At 37.3% G+C, this 26421-nt stretch overlaps 1 protein-coding gene across 1 annotated transcript in view; it reads left to right on the top strand.

The window, feature by feature from the left end:
* Positions 1-26421, top strand: part of DNAH6 (dynein axonemal heavy chain 6) — a 304153-nt gene that overhangs the window by 22590 nt on the left and 255142 nt on the right. The window contains exon 4 of the mRNA XM_057558258.1: positions 22998-23265. Coding sequence (XP_057414241.1) covers positions 22998-23265 — 268 coding nt within the window. The remainder of the gene's footprint in view (positions 1-22997; positions 23266-26421) is intronic.

Here is a 26421-nt window from a genome sequence, read left to right as displayed (position 1 = left end):
AAAAATTACAAATAAGATTGCAAATGTTATCCATAATCAATTGCATGTTAATGGTTTATCTGATAAAATATAATTTGGGTTATCATCCAATGACAAATGAATCTTAATCACAACAATTTTATTTTTCCCATTTATCTTTACTTATAGACATTTTATAGACACTGCTGTGTTTCTTATATGTTTATATTATATTGATATTCTATTTATTTTTAATCGGTATTACAAATATATTTTTGATATTTTTTGATTACTGAGAAAAGAAGATGGCAATGTATAAAAAATAGATGATGCTTGATTTTTTTCACATGTCATTTCAGCTTTCCTTAATAGAGTAGAAATAAGGGTTTTTTGTAAGTAAAGTGAGCTTGATAATTTAGGGTATTTATATAGATTAATAATACACACTTACTCACATATACTCTCTGTTGTTGCTAAACACACATTTGTTGTTGAAATAATTTGAAGAGTCACCCAAATGTGTCTGTGAATTGCTTTAAAATTCAGCACAACAGGTAACAGGACTTAAAGATGATGCTGACCTTCCTCTGTGGTTGTTTAGTTGGGTTGAATGCTACAATTGTTGATATGGTCTTTCCTTGAAGGTGATTGTAGTTGAGCATTGCCACCAAATTCTTTGAGCTGCCTTCCCCAGTCTCTGCTGCATAGGAAGATAAAAGTTCTCTCTAGGAATTCTATTCTCCCTTACTCAGTGCTGTAGTTTTGATTGAGTCAGATAACACTGAAGACAACTCTCCTACTGGGGAGAAGAAAAACATTTTAATCAAATTTTTAAATGATAGATTTATTGTAAACCTGAAAGAGCTTAACAGGAGTGAGAAACAATTTGTAGAAGGAAGAGAGATGCTTATGAAAATCATTCAGCAAAATGTATTGAGCACCCAATCTATAGCATGACCATTTCTAGGTGCTAGAGCTATATTAGTGAACCATCCAGATCAAAATTGCTGCCCTCATGGAGCTTACATTTTAGCAGAGGGAGACAATAATTAATACGATACAGGAGTAAATGATATATAATGCTAGAATATGCTAAATGTTATACAAAAAAATACAGTGTAGAGCAAAGGGGATTGGGAGTTCTTGGAAAGAGGTTGTTAATAAATTGGGGTGGTCAGGGTGGGCCTCATTGAGAAGCTGGCATTTGGACAAAGACTTGAAGGAGAAGGAGTAAATTATGTGCTATTGGAAGAGGGGAGAAGAGCTTTCCAGACAGCCGCAAAGTGAATACAAATATCCCAAGGCAGGAGCACATCTGGCATGTTGAAGAACCGAAAGCAGGCTGGTGTGACTACAGTAGAATGAATGAGAGGACAGACCATTGATGGCCTTGACAGCTATTGTAAAAACATTAACTTTTACTCTGAGAAAAATGGAGAACCAAAGAAGAATTTCAAGTAGAGAAGTGCCATGATCTGAATTACATTTTGAAAAGGACCTCTCTGGTTGCTGTGTAGAGAATGGACTTTTGAGGAGCAAGTATTGAAACAGGAAGACCAATTAGAAGGCTGTAATTATTCACATAAGAGATAAACCAGGTGGTAGTGGTGGAGGTGGGGAGAAGTGGGTCAAATTCTGGAAATAATTTGAAGGTTAAGCCAATAGGATTTTTTTTTTTAAAACTCAACTTTATTGAGATATAATTGACATGATACTATGACCCATTTTAAGTGTACAGTTTGATAAGCTTTGCCAAATGTATACATTCATGTAACCACTACTTCAATCAAGAACATTTCTGTCACCTGAAAAATTTCTCATACATACCCTCCACCGTGACCACCCCTCCCTGACACCTCAGGCAACCACTAATGCAATTTCTATCACAACATATTAGTTATGCTTTTTTAAAAAGAATTTCACGCAGAGGGAATCACAGCTGGTTTTTTGTGTCCAATTTCTCTAGCATAATATTTTTGAGATCCATGTTGTTGCATGAATAAATTTCCTTTCCTTGCTGAGTAGTATTCCATTTTATGAATATACCATAATTTGTTTAGTCATTCAACTGTTGAAGGCTGGGTTTTTTTCTTTTTGTTTTGTTTTTATTGGAGTATAGTTGCTTTACAATGTTGTGCTAGCTCCTTCTGCACAGTGAAGTGAACCAGCCATATGTATACACATATCCCCTCCCTTTGGGATTTCCCTCCAATCCAGGTCACCACAGAGCACTGAGTAGATGTCCCCGTGCTATACAGCAGGTCCTCACTAGTTATCTCTTTCATACCCAGTGGCATATATATGTTAATCCCAATCTCCCAATTCATCCTACTCCCCCATTCCCCCCCTGTTGTCCACACATTTGTTCTCTACATCTATGTCTCTATTTCTGCTTTGCAAATAGGTTCATCTGTACTGTTTTTCTATTTCCACATATATATGTAAATATTTGTTTTTCTATTTCTGGCTTACTTCACTCTGTATGACAGTCTCTAGGTTCATCCATTTCTCTACAAATGACACAATTTGTACAAATATACCACACCTTCTTTATCCATTAATCTGTTGATGGACATTTAGCTTGCCTCCATGTCCTGGCTATTGTAAATCGAGCTGCAATGAACATTGGGGTGCATGTGTCTTTTTGCATTATGGTTTCTCTGGGTATATGCCCAATAGTGGGATTGCTGGGTCATATGGTAGTTCTATTTTTAGTTTTTTAAGGAACCTCCATACTGTTCTCCATAGTGGCTGTATCAATTTACATTCCCACCAACAGTGCAAGAGAGTCCCTTTTCTCCACACCCTCTCCAGCATTTATTGTTTGTAGATTTTTTGATGATGGCCATTCTAACCGGTGTGAGGTGATAACTCATTGTAGTTTTGATCTGCATTTCTCTAATAATTAGTGACGTTGAGCATCTTTTCTTGTGTCTCTTGGCCATCTCTATGTCTTCTTTGGAGAAATGGTTATTTAGATCTTCTGGCAATTTTTTGATTGGGTTGTTTGTTTTTTTGATATTGAGCTGCATGAGCTGTTGGTATATTTTAGAGATTAATCCCATGTCAGTTGCTTCATTTGCAAATATTTTCTCCTATTCTGAGGGCTGTGTTTTTGTCTTGTTTATAATTTCCTTTGCTGTGCAAAAGCTTTTAAGTTTAATTAGGTCCCATTTGTTTATATTTGTTTTTATTTCCGTTGCCCTAGGAGGTGGGTCAAAAAAGATCTTGCTGTGATTTATGTCAAAGAGTGTTCTTCCTATGTTTTCCTCTAAGAGTTTTATAGTGTTCAGTCTTACATTTAGGTCTTTAATCCATTTTGAGTTTATTTTTGCGTATGTTGTTAAGGAGTGTTCTAATTTCATTCTTTTACATGTAGCTGTCCAGTTTGCCCAGCACTATTTATTGAAGAAGCTGTCTTTTCTCCATTGTATATTCTTGCCTTCTTTCTCATAGATTAGGTGGCCATATGTGCATGGGTTTAGCTCTGGGCTTTCTATCCTGTTCATTGATCTGTATTTCTGTTATGGCACCAGTACCATACTGTCTTGATTACTGTAGCTTTGTAGTATAGTCTGAAGTCAGTGAGCCTGATTCCTCCAGCTCTGTTTTTCTTTCTCAAGATTGCTTTGGCTGTTCAGGGTCTTTTGTGTTTCCATACAAATTGTAAAATTTTTTGTACTAGTTCTGTGAAAAATGCCATTGGCAATTTGATAGGGATTGCACTGAATCTGTAGATTGCTTTGGGTAGTATTGTCACTTTCACAATATTGATTCTTCCAATCCAAGAACATGGTATATCTCTCCATCTGTTTGTGCCATCTTTGATTTCTTTCATCAGTATCATATAGTTTTCTGAGTACAGGTCCTTTGCCTCCTTAGATAGGTTTATTCCGAGGTATTTTATTCTTTTTGTTGCAATGGTAAATGGGATTGTTTCCTTAGTTGCTCTTTCTGATCTTTTGTTGTTAGTGTATAGGAATGCAAGAGATTTCTGTGCATTAATTTTGTATCCTGCAACTTTACCAAATTCATTGATTAGCTCTAGTAGTTTTCTGGTGGCATCTTTAGGATTCTCTATGTATAGTATCATGTCATCTGCAAACAGTGACAGTTTTACTTCTTCTTTTCCGATTTGGATATTTTAAATTTCTTTTACTTCTTTGATTGCCGTGGCTAGGACTTCCAAAACTATGTTGAATAATAATGAAGACAGTGGACACCCTTGTCTTATTCCTGATCTTAGAGGAAATGCTTTCAGTTTTTCACCATTAAGAATGATTTTTGCTGTGGGTTTGTCATATATGGCCAAATGTTGTATATATTGAGGTAGGTTCCTTCTATGCCCACTTCTGGAGAGTTTTTATCATAAATGGGTGTTAACTTTTGTCAAGAGCTTTTTCTGCATCTATTGAGATGATCATGTGGTTTTTATTCTTCAGTCTGTTGATATGGTGTATCACATTGATTGATTTGCATATATTGAAGAATCCTTGAATCCCTGGGATAAATCCCACTTGATTGTGGTGTATGATCTTTTTAATGTGTTGTTGGATTCTGTTTGCTAGTATTTTATTGAGGATTTTTGCATCTATGTTCATCAGTGATATTGGTCTGTAATTTTCTTTTTTTGTAGTATCTTTGTCTGGTTTTGGAATCAGGGTAATGATGGCCTCATAGAATGAGCTTGGGAGTGTTCTTTCCTCTGCAATTTTTTGGAAGAGTTTGAGAAGGATAGGTGTTAGCTCTTCTCTAAATGTTTGATAGGATTCGCCTGTGAAGCCATCTGTTCCTGGACTTTTGTTTGTTGGAAGACTTTTAATAACAATATCAATTTCATTACTTGTGATTGGTCTGTTCATATTTTCTATTTCTTCCTGGTTCAGTCTTGGTAGGTTGTACCTTCCTGAGAGTTTGTCCATTTCTTCCAGATTGTCCATTTTATTGGCATATAGTTGCTTGTAGTAATCTCTTATGATCCTTTGTATTTCTGTGGTGTCAGTTATAACTTCTCCTTTTTCATTTCTAATTTTATTGATTTGAGCCCTCTCCCTTTTTTCTTGATGAGTCTGGCTAAAGGTTTATCAATTTTGTTTATCTTCTCAAAGAACCAGCTTTTAGTTTTATTAATCTTCGCTATTGTTTTCTTTGTTTCTGTTTCATTTATTTCTGCTCTGATCTTTATGATTTCTTTCCTGTTTGTTCTTCTTTCTCTAATTGCTTTAGGTGCAAGGTTAGGTTGTTTATTTGTGATTTTTCTTGTTTCTTGAGGTAGAATTGTATTGCTATAAACTTCCCTCTTAGAACTGCTTTTGCTGCATCCCATAGGTTTTGGTTTGTTGTGTTTTCATTGTCTTTTGCCTCTAGGGTTTTTTGTATTTCTTCAGTGATATCTTGGTTATTTATCAGCATATTGTTTAGCCTCCATGTGTTTGTGTTTTTTACAGTTTTTTTTTTCCAAACATCTTTATTGAAGTATAATTGCCTTACAATAGTGTGTTAGCATCTGCTTTATAACAAAGTGAATCTGTTATACATATACAATATGTTCCCATTTCTCTTCCCTCTTGCATCTCCCTCCCTCCCACCCTCCCCATCCCACCCCTCTAGGTGGTCACAAAGCACCGAGCTGATCTCCCTGTGCTATGCGGCTGCTTCCCACTAGCTATCTATTTTACATTTGGTAGTGTATATATGTCCATGACACTCTCTTACCCTGTCACATCTCACCCCACCCCCTCCCCATATCCTCAAGTCCATTCTCTAGTAGGTCTGTGTCTTTATTCCCGTCTTGCCACTAGGTTCTTCATGGCCTTTTTTTTTTTTTTTCCCTTAGATTCCATATATATGTGTTAGCATACTGTATTTGTTTTTCTCTTTCTGACTTACTTCACTCTGTATGACAGACTCTAACTCCATCCACCTCATTACAAATACCTCCATTTCATTTCTTTTTATGGCTGAGTAATATTCCATTGTATATATGTGCCACATCTTCTTTATCCATTCATCTGTCGATGGACATTTAGGTTGCTTCCATGTCCTGGCTATTGTAAATAGAGCTGCAATGAACATTTTGGTACATGACTCTTTTTGACCTATGGTTTTCTCAGGGTATATGCCCAGTAGTGGGATTGCTGGGTCGTATGGTAGTTCTATTTGTAGTTTTTTAAGGAACCTCCATACTGTTCTCCATAGTGGCTGTATCAATTTACATTCCCACCAACAGTGCAAGAGTGTTCCCTTTCCTCCACACCCTCTCCAGCATTTATTGTTTCTAGATTTTTTGATGATGGCCATTCTGACCGGTGTGAGATGATATCTCATTGTAGTTTTGATTTGCATTTCTCTAATGATTAATGATGTTGAGCATTCTTTCATGTGTCTGTAGGCCATCTGTATATCTTCTTTGGAGAAATGTCTATTTAGATCTTCTGCCCATTTTTGGATTGGGTTGTTCGTTTTTTTGTTATTGAGCTGCATGAGCTGCTTGTAAATCTTGGAGATTAATCCTTTGTCAGTTGCTTCATTTGCAAATATTTTCTCCCATTCTGAGGGTTGTCTTTTGGTCTTGTTTATGGTTTCCTTTGCTGTGCAAAAGCTTTTCAGTTTCATTAGGTCCCATTTGTTTATTTGTGTTCTTATTTCCATTTCTCTGGGAGCTGGGTCAAAAAGAATCTTGCTGTGATGTATGTCATAGAGTGTTCTGCCTATGTTTTCCTCTAAGAGTTTGATAGTGTCTGCCCTTACACTTAGGTCTTTAATCCATTTTGAGTTTATTTTTGTGCATGGTGTCAGAGAGTGTTCTAATTTCATACTTTTACATGTTCCTGTCCAATTTTCCCAGCACCACTTATTGAAGAGGCTGTCTTTTCTCCACTGTATATGCTTGCCTCCTTTATCAAAGATAAGTTGACCATATGTGTGTGGGTTTATCTCTGGGCTTTCTATCCTGTTCCATTGATCTATATTTCTGTTTTTGTGCCAATACCAAACTGTCTTGATTACTGAAGCTTTGTAATATAGTCTGAAGTCAGGGAACCTGATTCCCCCAGCTCCATTTTTCGTTCTCAAGATTGCTTTGGCTATTCGGGGTCTTTTGTGTTTCCATACAAATTGTGAAATTTTTTGTTCTAGTTCTGTGAAAAATGCCAGTGGTAGTTTGATAGGGATTGCATTGAATCTGTAGATTGCTTTGGCTAGTAGAGACATTTTCACAATGTTGATTCTTCCAATCCAGGAACATGGTATATCTCTCCATCTATTTGTATCATCTTTAATTTCTTTCATCAGTGTCTTATAATTTTCTGCATACAGGTCTTTTGTCTCCTTAGGTAGGTTTATTCCTAGATATTTTATTCTTTTTGTTGCAATGGTAAATGGGAGTGTTTTCTTAATTTCACTTTCAGATTTTTCGTCATTAGTGTATAGAAATGTAAGAGATTTCTGTGCATTAATTTTGTATCCTGCTACTTTACCAAATTCATTGATTAGCTCTAGGAGTTTTCTGGTAGCATCTTTAGGATTCTCTATGTATAGTATCATGTCATCTGCAAATAGTGACAGCTTTACTTCTTCTTTTCCGATTTGGATTCCTTTTATTTCTTTGTCTTCTCTGATTGCTGTGGCTAGGACTTCCAGAACTATGTTGAATAATAGTGGTGAGAGTGGGCAACCTTGTCTTGTTCCTGATCTTAGTGGAAATGGTTTCAGTTTTTCACCATTGAGGACAATGTTGGCTGTGGGTTTGTCATATATGGCCTTTATTATGTTGAGGAAAGTTCCCTCTATGCCTACTTTCTGCAGGGCTTTTATCATAAATGGGTGTTGAATTTTGTCAAAAGCTTTCTCTGCATCTATTGAGATGATCATATGGTTTTTCTCCTTCAATTTGTTAATATGGTGTATCACATTGATTGATTTGCGTATATTGAAGAATCCTTGCATTCCTGGGATAAACCCCACTTGATCATGGTGTATGATCCTTTTAATGTGCTGTTGGATTCTGTTTGCTAGTATTTTGTTGAGGATTTTTGCATCTATGTTCATCAGTGATATTGGCCTGTAGTTTTCTTTCTTTGTGACATCTTTGTCTGGTTTTGGTATCAGGGTGATGGTGGCCTTGTAGAATGAGTTGGGGAGTGTTCCTCCCTCTGCAATATTTTGGAAGAGTTTGAGAAGGATAGGTGTTAGCTCTTCTCTAAATGTTTGATAGAATTCGCCTGTGAAGCCATCTGGTCCTGGGCTTTTGTTTGTTGGAAGGTTTTTAATCACAGTTTCCATTTCAGTGCTTGTGATTGGTCTGTTCATATTTTCTATTTCTTCCTGGTTCAGTCTCGGCAGTTTGTGCATTTCTAAGAATCTGTCCATTTCTTCCAGGTTGTCCATTTTATTGGCATATAGTTGCTTGTAGTAATCTCTCATGATCTTTTGTATTTCTGCAGTGTCAGTGGTTACTTCTCCTTTTTCATTTCTAATTCTATTGATCTGAGTCTTCTCCCTTTTTCTCTTGATGAGTCTGGCTAATGGTTTATCAATTTTGTTTATCTTCTCAAAGAACCAGCTTTTAGTTTAATTGATTTTTGCTATTGTTTCCTTCATTTCTTTTTCATTTATTTCTGACCTGATCTTTATGATTTCTTTACTTCTGCTGGCTTTGGGGTTTTTTTGTTCTTCTTTCTCTAATTGCTTTAGGTGCAAGGTTAGGCTGTTTATTCGAGATGTTTCCTGTTTCTTGAGGTAGGCTTGTATTGCTATAAACTTCCCTCTTAGCACTGCTTTTGCTGTGTCCCATAGGTTTTGGGTCGTCGTGTCTCCATTGTCATTTGTTTCTAGGTATTTTTTGATTTCCCCTTTGATTTCTTCAGTAATCACTTCGTTATTAAGTAATGTATTGTGTAGCCTCCATGTGTTTGTATTTTTTACAGATCTTTTCCTGTAATTGATATCTAGTCTCATAGCGTTGTGGTCGGAAAAGATACTTGATACGATTTCAATTTTCTTAAATTTACCAAGGCTTGATTTGTGACCCAAGATATGATCTATCCTGGAGAATGTTCCATGAGCACTTGAGAAAAATGTGTATTCTGTTGTTTTTGGGTGGAATGTCCTATAAATATCAATTAAGTCCATATTGTTTAATGTATCATTTAAAGCTTGTGTTTCCTTATTTATTTTCATTTTGGATGATCTGTCCATTGGTGAAAGTGGGGTGTTAAAGTCCCCTACTATGATTGTGTTGCTGTCAATTTCCCCTTTCATGGCTGTTAGTATTTGCCTTATGTATTGAGGTGCTCCTATGTTGGGTGCATAAATATTTACAATTGTTATACCTTCCTCTTGGATCGATCCCTTGATCATTATATAGTGTCCTTCTTTGTCTCTTGTAATAGTCTTTATTTTAAAGTCTATTTTGTCTGATATGAGAATTGCTACTCCCGCTTTCTTTTGATTTCCATTTGCATGGAATATCTTTTTCCATCCCCTCACTTTCAGTCTGTATGTGTCCCTAGGTCTGAAGTGGGTCTCTTGTAGACAGCATATGTATGGGTCTTGTTTTTGTATCCATTCAGCCAGCCTGTGTCTTTTGGTGGGAGCATTTAATCCATTTACATTCAAGGTAATTATCGATATGTATGTTCCTATTCCCATTTTCTTAAATGTATTGGGTTTGTTATTGTAGGTGTTTTCCTTCTCTTGTGTTTCTTGCCTAGAGAAGTTCCTTTAGCATTTGTTGTAAAGCTGGTTTGGTGGTGCTGAACTCTCTCAGCTTTTGCTTGTCTGTAAAGGCTTTAATTTCTCCATCGAATCTGAATGAGATCCTTGCTGGGTAGAGTAATCTTGGTTGTAGGTTTTTCTCCTTCATGACTTTAAGTATATCCTGCCACTCCCTTCTGGCTTGCAGAGTTTCTGCTGAGAGATCAGATGTTAACCTTATGGGGATTCCCTTGTGTGTTATTTGTTTTTTTTCCCTTGCTGCCTTTAATATGTTTTCCTTATATTTAATTTTTGACAGTTTGATTAATATGTGTCTTGGCGTGTTCCTCCTTGGGTTTATCCTGTATGGGACTCTCTGTGTTTCCAGGACTTGATTAACTATTTCCTTTCCCATATTAGGGAAGTTTTCAACTATAATCTCTTCAAAAATTTTCTCAGTCCCTTTCTTTTTCTCTTCTTCTTCTGGTACCCCTATAATTCGAATGTTGGTGCGTTTGATGTTGTCCCAGAGGTCCCTGAGACTGTCCTCAGTTCTTTTCATTCTTTTTTCTTTATCCTGCTCTGTAGTAGTTATTTCCACCATTTTATCTTCCAGGTCACTTATCCTTTCTTCTGCCTCAGTTATTCTACTATTGATCCCATCTAGAGTATTTTTAATTTCATTTATTGTGTTTTTCATCATTGCTTGGTTCCTCTTTAGTTCTTCTACATCCTTGTTAAATGTTTCTTGCATTTTGTCTATTCTATTTCCAAGATTTTGGATCATCCTTACTATCATTATTCTGAATTCTTTTTCAGGTAGACTACCTATTTCCTCTTCATTTGTTAAGTCCAGTGTGTTTTGAGCCTGCTCCTTCATCTGCTGTGTGTTTTTCTGTCGTCTCATTTTGCCTATCTTACTGTGTTTGGGGTCTCCTTTTCACAGGCTGTAGGTTCGTAGTTCCCGTTGTTTTTGGTATCTGTCCCCAGCGGCTAAGGTTGGTTCAGTGGGTTGTGTAGGCTTCCTGGTGGAGGGAACTAGTGCCTGAGTTCTGGTGGATGAGGCTAGATCTTGTCTTTCTGGTGGGCACGTCCACGTCTGGTGGTGTATTTTGTGGTGTCTGTGGCCTTATTATGATTTTAGGCAGCCTCTCTGCCAATGGATGGGGTTGTGTTCCTGTCTAGCTAGTTGTTTGGCATAGGATGTCCAGCACTGTAGCTTGCTGGTCGTCGAGTGAAGCTGGGTCTTGATGTTGAGATGGAGATCTCTGGGAGATTTTTGCCGTTTGGTATTACATGGAGCTGGGAGGTCTCTTATGGACCAGTGTTCTGAAGTTGGCTCTCCCACCTCAGAGGCACGGCCCTGATGCCTGGCTGGAGCACCAAGAGCCTTTCGTCCACACGGCTCGGTTCACCAGGGACCCTGAGACAGGAAATCAACCCCTCTGGACCATTAACATCAGCAGGGCATGTGAATCCTTGGTGCTAGGGATGGCCACCACATGCATTCTTGAACATTCTGGAGTCAGTCCTCACTCCATGGAGAATCCTGCGCAATGTGTGCCTGAGTCAATCTGATGACCTTGCTTGCAGAGGGATCTTGGTTGGTCTGCCTTGTCTCCTCCCATCAATTCTGCGATCTGTCTTAAATTTTCTCCACGTAGCACCTTTATCTTGGTCTTCACAACCCGAAGGAGCGTGTTGCCCCGCAGCGCACCTCAGCGTGGGCCAGCGCACCACACACGACAGGCCGGGCAGGGGCTGCGGGCCAGGTGGCGGAGGAGGAACTTGGGGGCCAAGGGCAGTGGTCGTGTGCCCAGCACTGAGGTGTCTCCAGGGCTCCCTTGGTGCCCTCCTCAGACCTGCTTTGGTGCCTGGTGGCCAGGCGAACCCAGAACCTCAGGTCCTCACGGGCTCGCCAAGCCGAGAAAGCTCTTTTTTACAGTTTTTTTCCTGTAATTGATTTCTAATCTCATAGTGTTGTGGTCAGAAAAGATGCATGATACAACTTCAGTTTTCTTCAATTTACCAAGGCTTGATTTGTGATGCAAAATGTGTGATCTATCCTGGAGAACGTTCCTTGTGCACTTGAGAAGAAAGTGTGTTCTGCTGTTTTCAGATGGAATGTCCTATAAATATTAGCTAGGTCTATCTTGTCTAATGTGTCATTTAAGGCTTGTGTTTCCTTATTAATTTTCTGTCTGGATGATCTGTCCATTGGTGTAAGTGGGGTGTTAAAGTCCCCCACTATTATTGTGTTAGTGTTGATTTCCCCTTTTATGGCTGTTAGCATTTGCCTTATGTATTGAGGTGCTCCTATGTTGGGTGCATAAATATTTACAATTGTTATATCTTCTTGGATTGATCCCTTGATCATTATGTAGTGTCCTTCCTTGTCTCTTGAAACAGTCTTTACTTTAAAGTCTATTTTGTCTGATATGAGTATTGCTACACTAGCTTTCTTTTGATTTCCATTTGCATGGAATATCTTTTTCCATCCCCTCACTTTCAGTCTGTATGTGTCCCTAGGTCTGAAGTGGGCCTCTTGTAGACAGCATATATACAGGTCTTGTTGTTGTATCCATTCAGCGAGCCTGTGTCTTTTGGTTGGAGGATTTAATCCATTTACATTTAAGGTGATTATTGATATGTATGTTACCATTTTCTTAATTGTTTGGGGTTTGTTTTTGTAGTTCTTTATCTTCTCTTGTGTTTCCCTCCTAGAGAAGTTCCTTTAGCATTTGTTGAAGAACTGGTCTGGTGGTGCTGAATTCTCTTAGCTTTTGCTTGCCTGTAAAGTTTTTGATTTCTCCATTGAATCTGAATGAGAGCCTTGCTGGATAGAGCAGTCTTGGTTGTAGGTTTTTCCCTTTCATCACTTTAAATATATCCTGCCACTCCCTTCTGGCGTGCAGAATTTCTGCTGAAAAATCAGCTGTTAACCTTATGGGGATTCCCTTGTATGTTATTTGTTGCTTTTCCCTTGCTGTTTTTAATATTTTTTCTTTGTATTTAATTTTTGTTAGTTTAATTAATAAGTGTCTCGGCATGTTTCTCCTTGGGTTTATCCTGCCTGGGACTCTCTGCACTTCCTGGACTTAGGTAGTTCTTTCCTTTCCCATATTAGGGAAGTTTTCAACTATAATCTCTTCAAATATTTTCTCAGAGCCTTTCTTTTTCTCTTCTTCTTCTGAGACCCCTATAATTCAAATCTTGGTGTGTTTAATGTTGTCCCAGAGGTCTCTGAGATTGTCCTCATTTCTTTTCATTCCTTTTTCTTTATTCTGCCCTGCAGCAGCTATTTCCACCATTCTGTCTTCCAGCTCACTTATCTCTTCTTCTGCCACAGTTATTCTGCTATCGATTCCTTCTCATTTATTTTGCATTTCAGTTTTTGCTTTGCTCATCACTGTTTGTTTGTTATTTCTTCTGGACCCTTGTTAAACATTTCTTGTATTTTCTTGATCTGTGCCTCCATTCTATTCCTGATGTCTTGGATCATCTTTACTACCATTCCTCTGAATTCTTTTTCAGGTAGACTGCCTATTTCCTCTTCATTTATTTGGTCTTGTGGATTTTTACCTTGCTCATTCTTCTGTAACATACTTCTCTGTTATCTCATTTTGTTTAACTTACTGGGTATGAGGTCTGCAGGATGCAGTTTCATAGTTCTTCTTGCTTCTGTTGTCTGCCCCCTGGTGGGTGAGGTTGGTCCAGGGGCTTGTGTAAGCTTCCTAGTGGGAGGAACTGGTGCCTGCACTCTGGTGGGTGGAGCTGAGTCTTTTTCCTCTGATGAGCAGGGCCACATCAGGTGGTGTGTTTTGGGGTGTTTGTGAGCTTAGTATGACTTTGGGGTGTCTGTAAGCTTAGTATGGGCTTAGGCAGCCTGTCTGCTGATGCGTGGGGTTGTGGGTTCCTGTCTTGCTAGTTGTTTGGAGTGAGGCTTCCAGCACTGGAGCCTGCAGGCAGTTGAGTGGAGCGGGTCTTGGTGTTAAGATGGAGACCTCCAGGAGAGCTCTCGCCAATTAATATTCCCTGGGGCTGAGGATTCTCTGGTGGTCCAATGTCCTGGACTTGGCGCTCCCACCCCAGAGGCTCAGGCCCAACCCCTGGCTGGGGAACCAAGACCCTGCAAGCCACCTGGTGTGGAGAAAAAGAAAAAAAAGAGAGGGGGGAAGAAAAAAAACAGACAAACAATACCCAAGAAAAAAGCAAAGACCCAAACAAACAGCAACAACAACAATAAAAAAGGAAAAGAAAACAGACCAAAAAAACCCAAGAAAAAAAGCAAAGACCCAAACAGCAGCAACAACAATAAAAAAAGGAAAAGAAAACAAACAGACAAACAAAACCCAAGACAAATGGTAAAAGCAAAACCAAACAAACCAGAAACAAAGCAAATAGAGAAACACACAGAGAAAAAGCAGTGGTGGGCTGTGCAGGCTCCCAGGAAGTTGTGGGCAGTGACCTGTGACCCTCGGGTGACAGTGGTGGCAGCAGTAGCCCAACAGGATATTTTTATGGATTGTATACAAGGTGGGCAACCAGAGAAGAGCCCAGGTTGACTTTAATGATCCTTTGACTGAACAAGGGGAAGGGGTGAGATGCCATTAAGTAAGACACAGAAGATTGGATGGAACAGATTCTTCAGGGAAAAATAAGAGTTTGGATTTGGACATACTAATCTGGAGATGGCAAAGACAGAAGAGAATCAGGGTGGTTGATGAAAAGAGAATTGGGGTCAAGAGTGGGGACTTTTCTTAAGATAAGAGAAATAGCTTGTTTTTTTTTAAGATAGGAGAATTAACATATAATGGAATTTAAAGCTATTTGATGTAAAAAATATTCCTTTAATAGTATTGTTATTCCACCACTACCTTACTACTTCTTTTTCTAGTTTTTTATAAGTTTTGAAGAAGAGGTTATGGATCTTTAACAGTGACTCAGAAAAAAATGGTTTATTTGCTAATTTTTACAAACACTTCTTGATTAATGTGTGAAATGTTTTCATAACTTCCTCTTATTTAAAAAATATCCAATAACCAAGACATCAAGGAGTGCCATTTGTGATATTAATTCCCCATTATGAAAGGAGTCAGATTTTGCCAAACAAAATGGATTCTCATCTATTTACTAGCACAAGACAAAGTATTGAAGATGAGTATGGAAATGGTGCTTTTGTGTGATTCAGGAAAATAATTGTCTTTCTAGACTAATGAACACTTCTACTAAGGGAAGTGAGTTGATGTTTTATACTTTTTTGGACTGGCACTAATGATGCTTGGTAGTAATATGCAAGATCTCATTTAAGAAGATGTTGGAATCATGGTTTGTTATTTTATCACGTTTTAGGATGGACGTTAAATTTTCTGCCCAGCCCCAACTCCAAATATTATAAATCTTATGAGTAAAGACAATTATTTGGATGCCATATAGTTGGAAGCAGCTAAATTGGAAGTTAAAAGTAGTAAATACTGGATCAATGAGATAAGGACACATTGTACCAAACTTCTTTTAAAAGTAATGTGATAAAATATAATGTCATCACATAATTTTTTAAGTGTAGTAAAATACATTAAATGTGCAGTTCTACAATGTTTATCTCTACCATGGTCCCTCTAAGTGAGAAAATAGTTACATTTACCAAGTTCATTCTAAAGAATCAATTTAGTGGTATGTGTTAGGCATAACAGTTTTGAAACTTCTTCTTCAAGGAGATGTGTAAATATGTTGGAATATTACCCTGGTAAGCATACAACTGTACACTGCAGATTATCTTGTCCAGCAAGAAGGTGTAATGGTGACTCTGGTCAGGTCTGGGGCAAATTAGAGGAAACTAGGTAAAGGATCAGGAACTAGAGAGGTCAGGAAGGGAATAGAGAACACAGATCAAGACAAAATAATTCTATTTTGTTAGGACTTTGACCTTGAACAAGAATGATTGTAATTGAGGCGTAGCCATGAAGTATGGGGGATGGCTGTTGGTTAGAAAGTTTGGCTATATACCCACTTTGTGAGAGGACACCAAAGCAAATCATCACATTTTACATATCATAAAAGATGATGATTTACTTGTATTTACTACGTTCCAGGCAAAGTGTATACATGAATATACATGTATATATATATACATATACATATGTTTTTTAATTCTCACAATAATACTATAAGATAGATACATTTATTACCTCTGTTTTACAGATAAGACACAAAATGGTTAAGTACCTTACCCCAGGTTGTACAATAAATAAATGACAGTCTGGCTTCTGAATGTATGTTCTTAATTTCTCTGCTCTACTGCCCTGTCAAGATGAAACTTAGTGGTGTCCATGAGACCCCCATGAGACTGAGAGTTTACTTCAAAGAATGTCTTCACTACCCCCCAAAAGTGGTGGAAGCCATGGAAACATTTTCTATCATTTGCAAATCTAGCACAATAATCTGCCTTTCATATGAGCCTATTGATTTTTCCAGAACAAATGCAAAAAAATGCAAAATACTGCCTTCTTCCCAATAGAAAATTGATGAATAAAAGTGGAACTGAGATACCAACTAGAAATCATTCAAAGTTGCACTCTCATAGCGAAAAAAAAAAAAGGAAGAAAGATATGTCATACTATTACTGAGACACTTATAGAAAGATATGCTCAGAGAGAAAACAATAAGTTATAAGGTAAACACAGTTTATGTTATTTTAAAAAAATGTTAGAAATTAGGCAACATAATTAGAATTATCTCATATTGGATTTATGATCCACAATAATTTTCCTGTACTTTTGCCTAAATATCTCATTAGTATGAAAATGTTATCAAATGAATCAGTAGTACCAAGCAAGCTATATCAACACTTTACTGAAAGATATCCACCCTCTCGAGTAAAGGGTTGGAACTTTTAAAGGCATGTGCAAGAACAAAATATGAAACCAAATTCCATTTTTAGGTTAGCATCTGATCAAGAAGCTCAAGAAGCTAAGAATGCAAGAATACACAATTAATATCTAATGTCAAAATGACTCACTATCGCAGAATTGCAGTTTTACCAGCCTGTGTGGAAATTATTTATTCTATTTGGAACCAGAAAAGCAAAGGAAATCAATAATACCACTAGATCCACATATTACATAACAGAGATGACCACAATCCAGGACGTTATTAAAGTTTTATTGCATATTGATGGATGTACAGATATTAATAACTGCTAGATAATAGCAGTAGAATCCCTGAAGTGACATGTTTGGAAGAACTTTGTTCTGTGGGGCAAAAAAGCTACTGGGGTTGAAATATCAAAGGCAAATGAGATATTATGGAAATACTTCTTGAAAATGTATTTTCCATGTAGAGTTTATTCTGATAATCCTGAGATTAAAATGCATAATACAGTATTTTATTCACGAAAGAACTCCCATATGTAAATGTTTCTCTGCAGTTATGAATCCCAAATTAAATAATATTATCAAAATTGTAACTATAATAAAATCCAAGCCACCACCTGACCTTCTGTTTTTAAGCTTTCTACAAAGATATGTGAGCAGAACACCATTATTTGTTTCAGACTTAAATGCATAACTGATCCAAAGGAAGAATTTTGTCAGGAATTGGAAAATATTTTGCAAATGATTTAACTTTGTAGATTTAGTGAAGGATAGTTTTTGGTTTTACAGCTGGGTTACTTAACTGACATTTGAGTACCTGAATGAACTTAATAAAAAATATAAGAGCTGCCTGAAAATATATTAACACATACTGACAAAGATTAGGAATTCAAAGCAAAAATTCAACTTCAGAAAAGTGAAATTTAAAATGGCTCTCTCATGACTTTTTTAGTCATTGTTAAGAATTTAAATTTAAGGAAAAATTACTAAGTCAAACAGCGTAACATCTGTGTTTGAGAGAAAGTGTTACCATTGTTTCTAAGGTACTTGATATGGAAATATTTGGGTTTTAAATCAATTTGTCTTATCATAAGAAATTTCAACACCACATTTATCAAAGGAAGAAAAGGTAAAGCTGTTAGAATTAAAGAATGATGGTACCTCTGGCTCGTAATTTCAAAAGAACAAGTGATAAAAATTCTGGTCAGTGGAAAAGGGAGTTTCCATTCATCAGGGACAGAGCAATAAATCATCATCTGCCATTTGCTGTCTCCCACTTCTATAAAGTGTATTCCTTAGCAGTGGTGACTTTAAGAATTTGAACAGACCATTCATCATGTCTTGATTAGAAATGCAGTAGTTACTTCAAAAATTTATAGTCATAGCTGTGGTTGTTTATGAGCTAGACTCTATTTGGAAGTTTTATAAAATTCAGTATTGCATATTTCCCTGAATATTTTGTTTTATTTTTCTTATTATAATACAAAGAAATTATAATTAATGTCTTCACCAGTGTGCCTTATAAAATGTTATCACTGTACAGGTGTGTTAGAACATTCAAAGTTTGGGAAGCGTTGCTTCAGAGCAGGGGTCCCCAACCCCCGGGCCACGGGCCAATACTGGACCATTATTGGTCCGTGGCCTGTTAGGGACCATGCCACACAGCAGGAGGTGCGCGGTGGGCAAGCAAGCGAAGCTTCATCTGCAGCTCCCCATCGGTGACATTACCACCTGAACCATCCTTCACACACACACCGTCCGTGGAAAAATTGTCTTCCACGAAACCGGTCCCTGGTGCCGAAAAGGTTGGGGACTGCTGCTTTAGAGGATTGTAGAACAGTTTTCTCCGCATGAGAATCTGGCCTTTGGTTAACTCTGAAGCTCTGTTCCCCTGGTAACCTAATACAAGTAGAATGTCAGTTGTTTCTAGGCAACATTGCTTGTGATAAAAATGACCCCTGATTGGTAAATTATATCTGCATTGAGAAGAACTATAAATGAATTATAAATATCTGAAGGGGAGCCATAGCTTTGGACCTCCCATAGTGCGGCAGTTCTTTTTCTGGGCATGTCTCTGCAGGAACCCTAAAATGTATGCTTATAGTTATTGCAAGAAATATTGGCTCCTCTTAAGCCAGGGTGATTTGCACACCCATCCAATATGGATCTCATGTCCTTGCATCTGAGTTGTCACGTGGGGAGAGGATAGCTCAGGGGTGGCTATTGAATTGTTGCATGGAAAAGCAAGACTGATGCTGCCTGGAAGGCAAGAAGTAGGAACTACTGTTCTAGCCTTCTAGGTAGAGGGCTGCCAGATATAGTCTATGAAAGTCTAATGAGCATGACCATTTAGTTGAATTGAAGGAGACTCTCTGGTAGGGCAATGTGTAAATATTTCTTTTTCATACTCCTGAAAAAGGAGCCACTGTGATATCTGACCATTCCCTCCCTAGTACATGTTTCCTCTTAGTTACACTTTTGTTTAATTTTCTAGGTGAAAAGGAGTTACTTATCAGATATTTTACCATTTCTGGTTAATCAAACCAGAAGCAAACCAAGCCATTTCTCCTCTCCAGTTCAGGTTAGATCTAGACGCATACTGAATCATGATATTGACCATAATCAAACAGACTGAGGTTTACAAATGTAAAACTCCGGAAATAACTAACTTCTTTCCAGGCACTTGCTTGTTTCCCTTTGTCCAATAAATATGTTCAAATAATAATGATTAAAACTGTGTAATAATGAAAATAATGAGACAACTTAAATTTGCATAGGGCCCCGTGAGCTCATCTAATTCACCCAGTACCTTATAGCAGGTAAGGAATCACTCTCTTGTTTGTAGAAATCAGGATGGGAGAAGGGAACAGGGTGGATAAAGACATATGTATGCATTCTAGCACAGCCTAAGCTGGAAACCAGCCTGACAATTGAAAAGGGCAGTGTGTGGACAGAAAGGAACTAATATGAGACAGGAGGAGGGTGCCACAAACACCCAGCAGAATAATCTGGATTTAATGATATAAGCGATAGGCTGTTCAGAGTTCTTGAGCAGAAGGGTCTCATGAGACAAACCATGCTTCTACAGTCTTAGTCCAGTGGATCAGTTTAAAAATGAACAGATGCATTTTCCATCACTGCAAGGTGTAACAACAGATAGAGATGCTGTTTGAAATAACAAATCACACTGAGATCTTATTGTTTTAGAAAAGTCAAGAATTAATTCCAAGAGGAGAAATCATGTTTTTTAGGCCCCCAGTAGATTTCCTTTGAGTTTTATCTGAAATCAACAATAACAGGACAATTGATGACCTACCACAATCAGCCATGCAATTCTCTCCACGTGACACATCCTTTTAGACATTAATAGAAGCCTTGAGTCTAAGTTTCATTTCAGATGGACAGAGACAGTTTCTATCACAAAATAATTTGACAAGGGATTCCATGATTCTACATTGAGCAGCAAGAAAACGCTACAGATATTTTCTTTTCCAGTAAAGCATAGTTAAGTGTAATTTTATTCAAGACATTCTTCTCAGTCTGATTAACTTTCCAAGGATCTCTGTTTAGTTAATTGGGTCATAAAGTCATCTTCTTTATCAGCGAAGTAGGAATTTTAGAGCACAGCAATTGAGAAAGTTAAGTTCTCTTTTTAGGTCTTAAAGGAAGACTAATTTTTCTGGTTATTTCCTCAAAGAAAGGCCTTTATGGAACAAACATCCAAAGGAGACAGCTGAGGGAATTCCCTGGCGGTCCAGTGGTTAGGAGTCGGTGCTTTCACTGCCAAGGGCCCAGGTTCGATCCCGGGTTGGGGAACTATCCCGCAAGCTGCACGGTGCCAAAAAGAAAAAGAAAAAAAGAAATAACAAAGGAGGCAGCTGAAGTTTGAGGCTGAATTCTGAATGCCAAGAGGTGCTGAAAAGGCAGCCATCACTTAGGAGTAGTGGATCAACTCCTGGAACAATTGAGCACTGAGGTTTATAGTGTGAGGAATGAAGCACAGGAATCCAAGGAGTATATTTAGGGTTCAACCCCTCGGGAACAAACTGGAAAGTCTAAGGAAAATAGGATTCCAGAGAACTGGGCATAGGCCTTCTTAATTTTTGCAAAGCTTTCCTTGACCCTACTGCCCCTTCTGCCTACCAACTGGATTGGGCTAGAAGGAAATCCCTGCTGATCTTCAAGAGAAGCATTTCATTAGAGTAGTGAGGAACAAGCCTAGTTTTCAGAAACTTTAAGATGGAATGGATGGGGAGGATATGGCCATCATAAAGGAAGTTTAAGAGAAGGAAGAAGACAGGGGATTCTAAGTTAAATGGCAGCAGGTTTGAGAAAAAACTTTCTTTAAACTAAAGGGAAGCTTTCTACAAGTTAAAGAGAAGTTCTGCATACTTTTAGATGCAGAGGAAAAGTAACCAAATGCCAGGAGAGGTAGAAAAAAGTGATATGAAACCTCTCCACCTCTGTTTGGATGAAATCCTGAGAGATACACTCAACGGGATAAAACACAGTGAAGGTATGAGATTTTCAAGTTGAAGGTACAAGAGAGAACTCACCTTGTCACCACCATGTTTTTGTTGTTGTTGTTTATTTGCTTTCAAATAAAGTTCAGTGGTTACAAACATTATTGTGTATCATGGTTACAAACATTATTGTGTATCAGAATCACGCAGGGAACTTGTTAAGCTAGAATCTTTGAGTCCCATACATAGAGATTCTGATTCTGTGTTGGACCCAGAAATCTGGATTCTTAAGCACCCCAAGTGATTTTGATGCTGATGATCCAATCTTTCACAATTGGATGTGTTCGTCTGTCCTGTGCAGAGTAGAGATGTGTAGTAGAGGAAAAGGCTTAGTGGTTTGAGAATGAGAATCTTGAATAGGTAGGAAAATGTAAATAAAAAGGATTTCTTAGTGGCACTGAGCACCAATAAGTTAAAATTCAGTATCATGGACCACATCTGCTACCTTCTAGAAGGGCCTTTAGTAGCAGATAGATTCACACAGAGTGAGTTTTCTAGACACACACCAGGGCCAGGGTGAGGTGTTTGTTCTTGCTTTTAGGTTGGTTTGATGATTGATGTTAATGAAACATCTGAAGTTAATTACAGTTTCAAAGACAAGTTGAAATCTCCCACTTTGTAGAGAATCACCTGAAGAATGTCCTAATTATATCTTAAGCTGTTGGCAAAGAAAAACATTTTAAACATTTTCCATACACCTCACCAGCAACAGGTAATACCTGGCATTTTCCCAGATGTTTCTGGCGTGAGTCAACCAGAACACAGACGAAGAGTCAGGCAGTGGCATCTGGTAGGAGCTAAGCAAGTTGAAGTTCTTCTGTTACGGCACTGACTTGGGAGAGCGGCCTTCGAGACTCCCCACTCCACAGCACCATCGGCTCCCCCAGTTCCCTTGTGTGCTCACTTGAACAGCTCTTGCTTTGAGTTTGCTTTCATTCTGGTCCTGTATGCCCTAATTTTAAAAATATTTTTCTTACTCAGTGTTATTAAAACAAAAATAGAAGTTAAAACCTAAAAATGAATTTTGCCAATGGTTCGTCAATTTTTGATTAACAGACCCAAAGCATATGAGATTTTGTTCCAACCCCTTAAAAAATTTATCATGCATACGTACGTAAATTTGTTTACATACAACAATTTCAGGGATTTCACAGATGACCTGAAGGCTGTGCTCAAGGGCCATGAACTCCAGGTTCAGAATGCAGAGTTAAGGACTGTAAGAGAAAATAGACGTGGGAAACAGTTGATTTTCACTGGAGTGTTCCCGTCTAAGTTCTTATTTTAAGAAGTTTTAGAGAATCAGCCCTTTCTATTCTCATTCCTTTGTTTCCCACTCCTATCCTTGCTCCTGTTTTTATCCCATTCTTGCTTTTCTTCTTTACTTGATCAATTTCTTATTATGGGTGAGGTTGAAGAATACCCTTGATGAAATAAACAATTTCTCATTAACTATTATTTTGATATGTGATAAACTGGACATTTTTAAGCTTAATCTGGGTTTTGATTCTAATCTTATCTAATTCATATTTTCTTGTTTTGATCTTTCTCATAATTCTGTAAATATTGGGTAGTGTAAAACTCTTTTACACTATTATTATTGAATAGTTTCTAAAGAATCAAAGATAAATAAAAACTTATTTCCATGTAGCTTTCATAAAAATCCATAATTGATTTTTTTTGTAAAAATCACATAACTGAAACTATCAAGCATATTGCCACAGTTGTGAAATCCTTAAGAGCTATAATAAGTCCAACTGTTGTTAAAAAGCAGCTCCCTTTTCTTGAGTAATTTATTCAATCTAAAAGTAGTCCGTTAGAATTTTTTTAATTTTTAAATAATACTTGTTTTCCAGAAATGTTTTATCTTTTTAAAACAAAATAGTAATGCAATCGCTTAATTTTGTGTTGAATACTGTATTCACTTGCCCCAATTTTTATTTGTTCAAAGGGTTGTGAATTATGAGAACATCAGTAAAAATGACTACTATACTATTAGCAAAAATGCAGTAACACATGTCTATAATGATGATGTTGAATTTATCGAAATTGATCGATGGGAACAAGAATATCTATATCACAGAGAACTCACTAAGATTCCTGTATTTTCACTTTTCCGGAAATGGAAGGCTTTTAACGTGTGGAAGAAGAATGTCCGCTCTAAAAAAATCAGTGGATGTCGAAAATCTCTACAAAAAGATCTGTTCATTGTTAATCATGTATGTATTTATTAATCATATTTTAAAAGAATTACTCACAGAAAAACAAAGTATTGGTATAGACTGTCCCTGAAATAGAATATTTCATCTTTCAAGAGAATTGACAATTTTCATCCTGTTTGTCACTTAAAAGTCTGGCAAACTAGTGTGTTTCTACATCTTTTTTTTTTTTTACATCTTTATTGGAGTATAATTGCTTTACAGTGTTGTGTTAGTTTCCGCTGTATAACAAAGTGAATCAGCTATATGTAATACATATATCCCCATATCCCCTCCCTCTTGCATCTCCCTCCCATCCTCCCTATCCCACCCTTCTAGATGGTCACATAGCACCGAGCTGATCTCCCTGTGCTATGCAGCTGCTTCCCACTAGCTATCTATTTTACATTTGGTAGTGTATATATGTCAGTGCTCCTCTCGCACTTTGTCCCAGCTTACCCTTCGCTCCCCTCCACCGTGTCCTCAAATCCATTCTCTATGTCTGCATCTTTATTCTTCTACATTTTAACTAGGGTTGCAAAACATTAAAGTATAACAAGAGAGTTGCACAGGTCCCCTTTATTTAGAAGCATCTTCAGAGGTTTGGATTCATGACCCCCTTTCTTGTTGATCAGGAAAGTTGTATATCCTTTTGAACAGAGCAGGCCAGCAAGCCCTATTACTAATTCTCATTTTTGAGACACTCTGGACTTTATGGTCCAAAATAATTTGGGGGCATGTTTTCATGGGCCAATAACTCCCAATGTCTCATACATTTTCTTCTATCGTGGATTCAGACAGTAGGGAAATTTTTAATATTTACTTTGGAGGAGGGGATTATCATGGAAAAAGAACTATTAAAGGGTATGTGGCCACATTTAAAATCTCTACTCACTCCTTGAATTTTGACTTGCAGTAGAAGTTTTCTATTTGGCCCCTGGGAATGAGCTGTAACCACCATTTCTGTCATGCTCAGAGTCCTCAGCTGTCTATTTTATGACACTGAGTCACCACCCTCTCACATCAGAAGCTTCAAGTTTGCTTTTTACTGGTCATTTCGTTCACTTTGCATATGGTAATCTGAAAGATCATTATCAAGACATCAGTCACACAATAAAGGAACATTCAAGGAATACAGCTCACAGAGGTGTTAGTGCAAAACAGATATATAAGATGTACCATCTCAGGTCCTCCATCCCATCAAGCATTCTGGGTTGTGGAAAAGATTCTAATCCTTCTTGACATCAAACTCAACCCCTAGACCTCTAATTTCACCAAGGATCTATCAATCATTTGAACCTATTTTACTACCTTTTTACCACCTTTCATCTTTTACGATGTCTTGGACACTATACATTTCATAAATTTATTCCTAGGTAAGTAAAATAGTTCCTCTTGCATTTAACCTCTATCAATTCTTAAGGCTTTTTCTCTTTTTTTTAATGTGCTGAGAGTTGTCATTCTCTCTGCTCACTATTCACACCAATAGTGCTTTGGCCTTGACAATATTTTCTCTTTAATATAGCCCAAGCAGACTAGAAAGTTCTCATCATTTTAATCTTAGGTTGACATAACTAATTGAGCCATTGTGTTGGTTTAAATATCTATTAGATGCTATCATTATCCACACACCACTAGTCTTATATTTACAGTGAGTTAATTAAGGGGGCTGATTCTTTTAGACTATGTTGAAGGGATAAATGTGGAGCTGTCCTTGAAATTTTTCTTTTTATGATTATTTTTAGTAACCAACCTTATTGGCATCTGTGCTCACATTTCCTTATAACAAATTTATTGAAGTATGATTCATATAATTCATTCTTTTAAAGTATACAATTGAATGGTTTTAATATATTCATAGAATTGATCAACCGTCACCACAGTCTATTTTAGAACATTCCCACCATTCCAAAAAGAGTGATTAGCGTCACTCTCCATTTCTCCCTAACTCCCCCAGACCAACTCCTGCCCCAGCTCTGGTCAACCACCAGTCTATGTCTTTTCTCTCTTGATGTGCCTACTCTATACATTTCATATAAATAGAACCATACAATATGTGGTCCTTTGTGACTGGCTTTTTTACTAGCATAATATTTTCAAGGTCCATCTATGTTGTAGCATGACATTTCTTTCTATTGGTAAATAACATTCACTTGTATACATATATATGTTTTATTTATCCATCCACCTATTGATGGATATTTGGGTTCTTCCACTTTTTGGCTATTATGAATAATGCTGCTATGAACATTTGTGTACAAGTTTTAGTCTAGACATATGTTTTTATTTCTTTGGGTATATACCTAGGAGTGGAATTGCTAGGTCGTCAGTAACTCTGTGTTTAACATTTTGAGGAGCTGCAAAACAGTTTTCCAAAGCCACTGCACAATTTTACATTACCACCAACAGCATATGAAGGCTTCAGCTTCTCCATATTCGCACCATTACATCTGCATTTTTCATTATAGCTTTTCTTACTGGTTATGAAGTGGCATTTCATTGTGGTTTTGATTTATATTACCCTGATGACTAATGATGGTGAGCATCTTTTCATGTGCCTTTTGGCCATTTGTATATCTTATCTGGAGAACTGTCTATTCAGATACTTTGCCCATTTTTTTTTTTTTTTACTTTGCCCATTTTTAATTGAGTTACCTGTATTTTACTATTGAGTTGTAAGAATTCTTTATATATTCTGGATACAAATCCCTTATCAGATATATGATTTGCAAAACTTTTCTCCCATTTGATGGGTCTTTGCACTTTCATGATGGTATCCTTTGAAGCACAAAATTTCTTAATTTTGATGATGTCCATTTTATACATTTTTTTCTTTTGCTGCTTGTGTTTTTGGTATAAAAAACTATTGCTTCATCTCAGGTCACAAAAATTCACCCCTATATTTTCTTCTAATAGTTCTATAGTTTTAACTCTTACATTTAGGTCTTCAATCCATCTCAAGTTAATTTTTGCTGATGACATGAGGTATGGGTTCACCTTCATCCTTTTGCATGTGTCTGTCCAGTTGTCCCAGCACCATTTGTTGCAAAGACTATTCTTTCCACTTTGAATTGTCCTGGCATCCTTGTCAACAATTGCCTGTAAATGTGAGGATTTCTGCACTCTCAGTTTCTTTCTGTTGATCTATATCTATCCTTATGCCAGTACCACACTATC

Source organism: Balaenoptera acutorostrata, chromosome 12 (genome assembly GCF_949987535.1).
Source record: "Balaenoptera acutorostrata chromosome 12, mBalAcu1.1, whole genome shotgun sequence".
NCBI classification, from domain to species: domain Eukaryota; kingdom Metazoa; phylum Chordata; class Mammalia; order Artiodactyla; family Balaenopteridae; genus Balaenoptera; species Balaenoptera acutorostrata.
The sequence above is the reverse complement of the archived record's forward strand: the minus strand, read 5'-3'. Positions and strand labels throughout refer to the sequence as shown.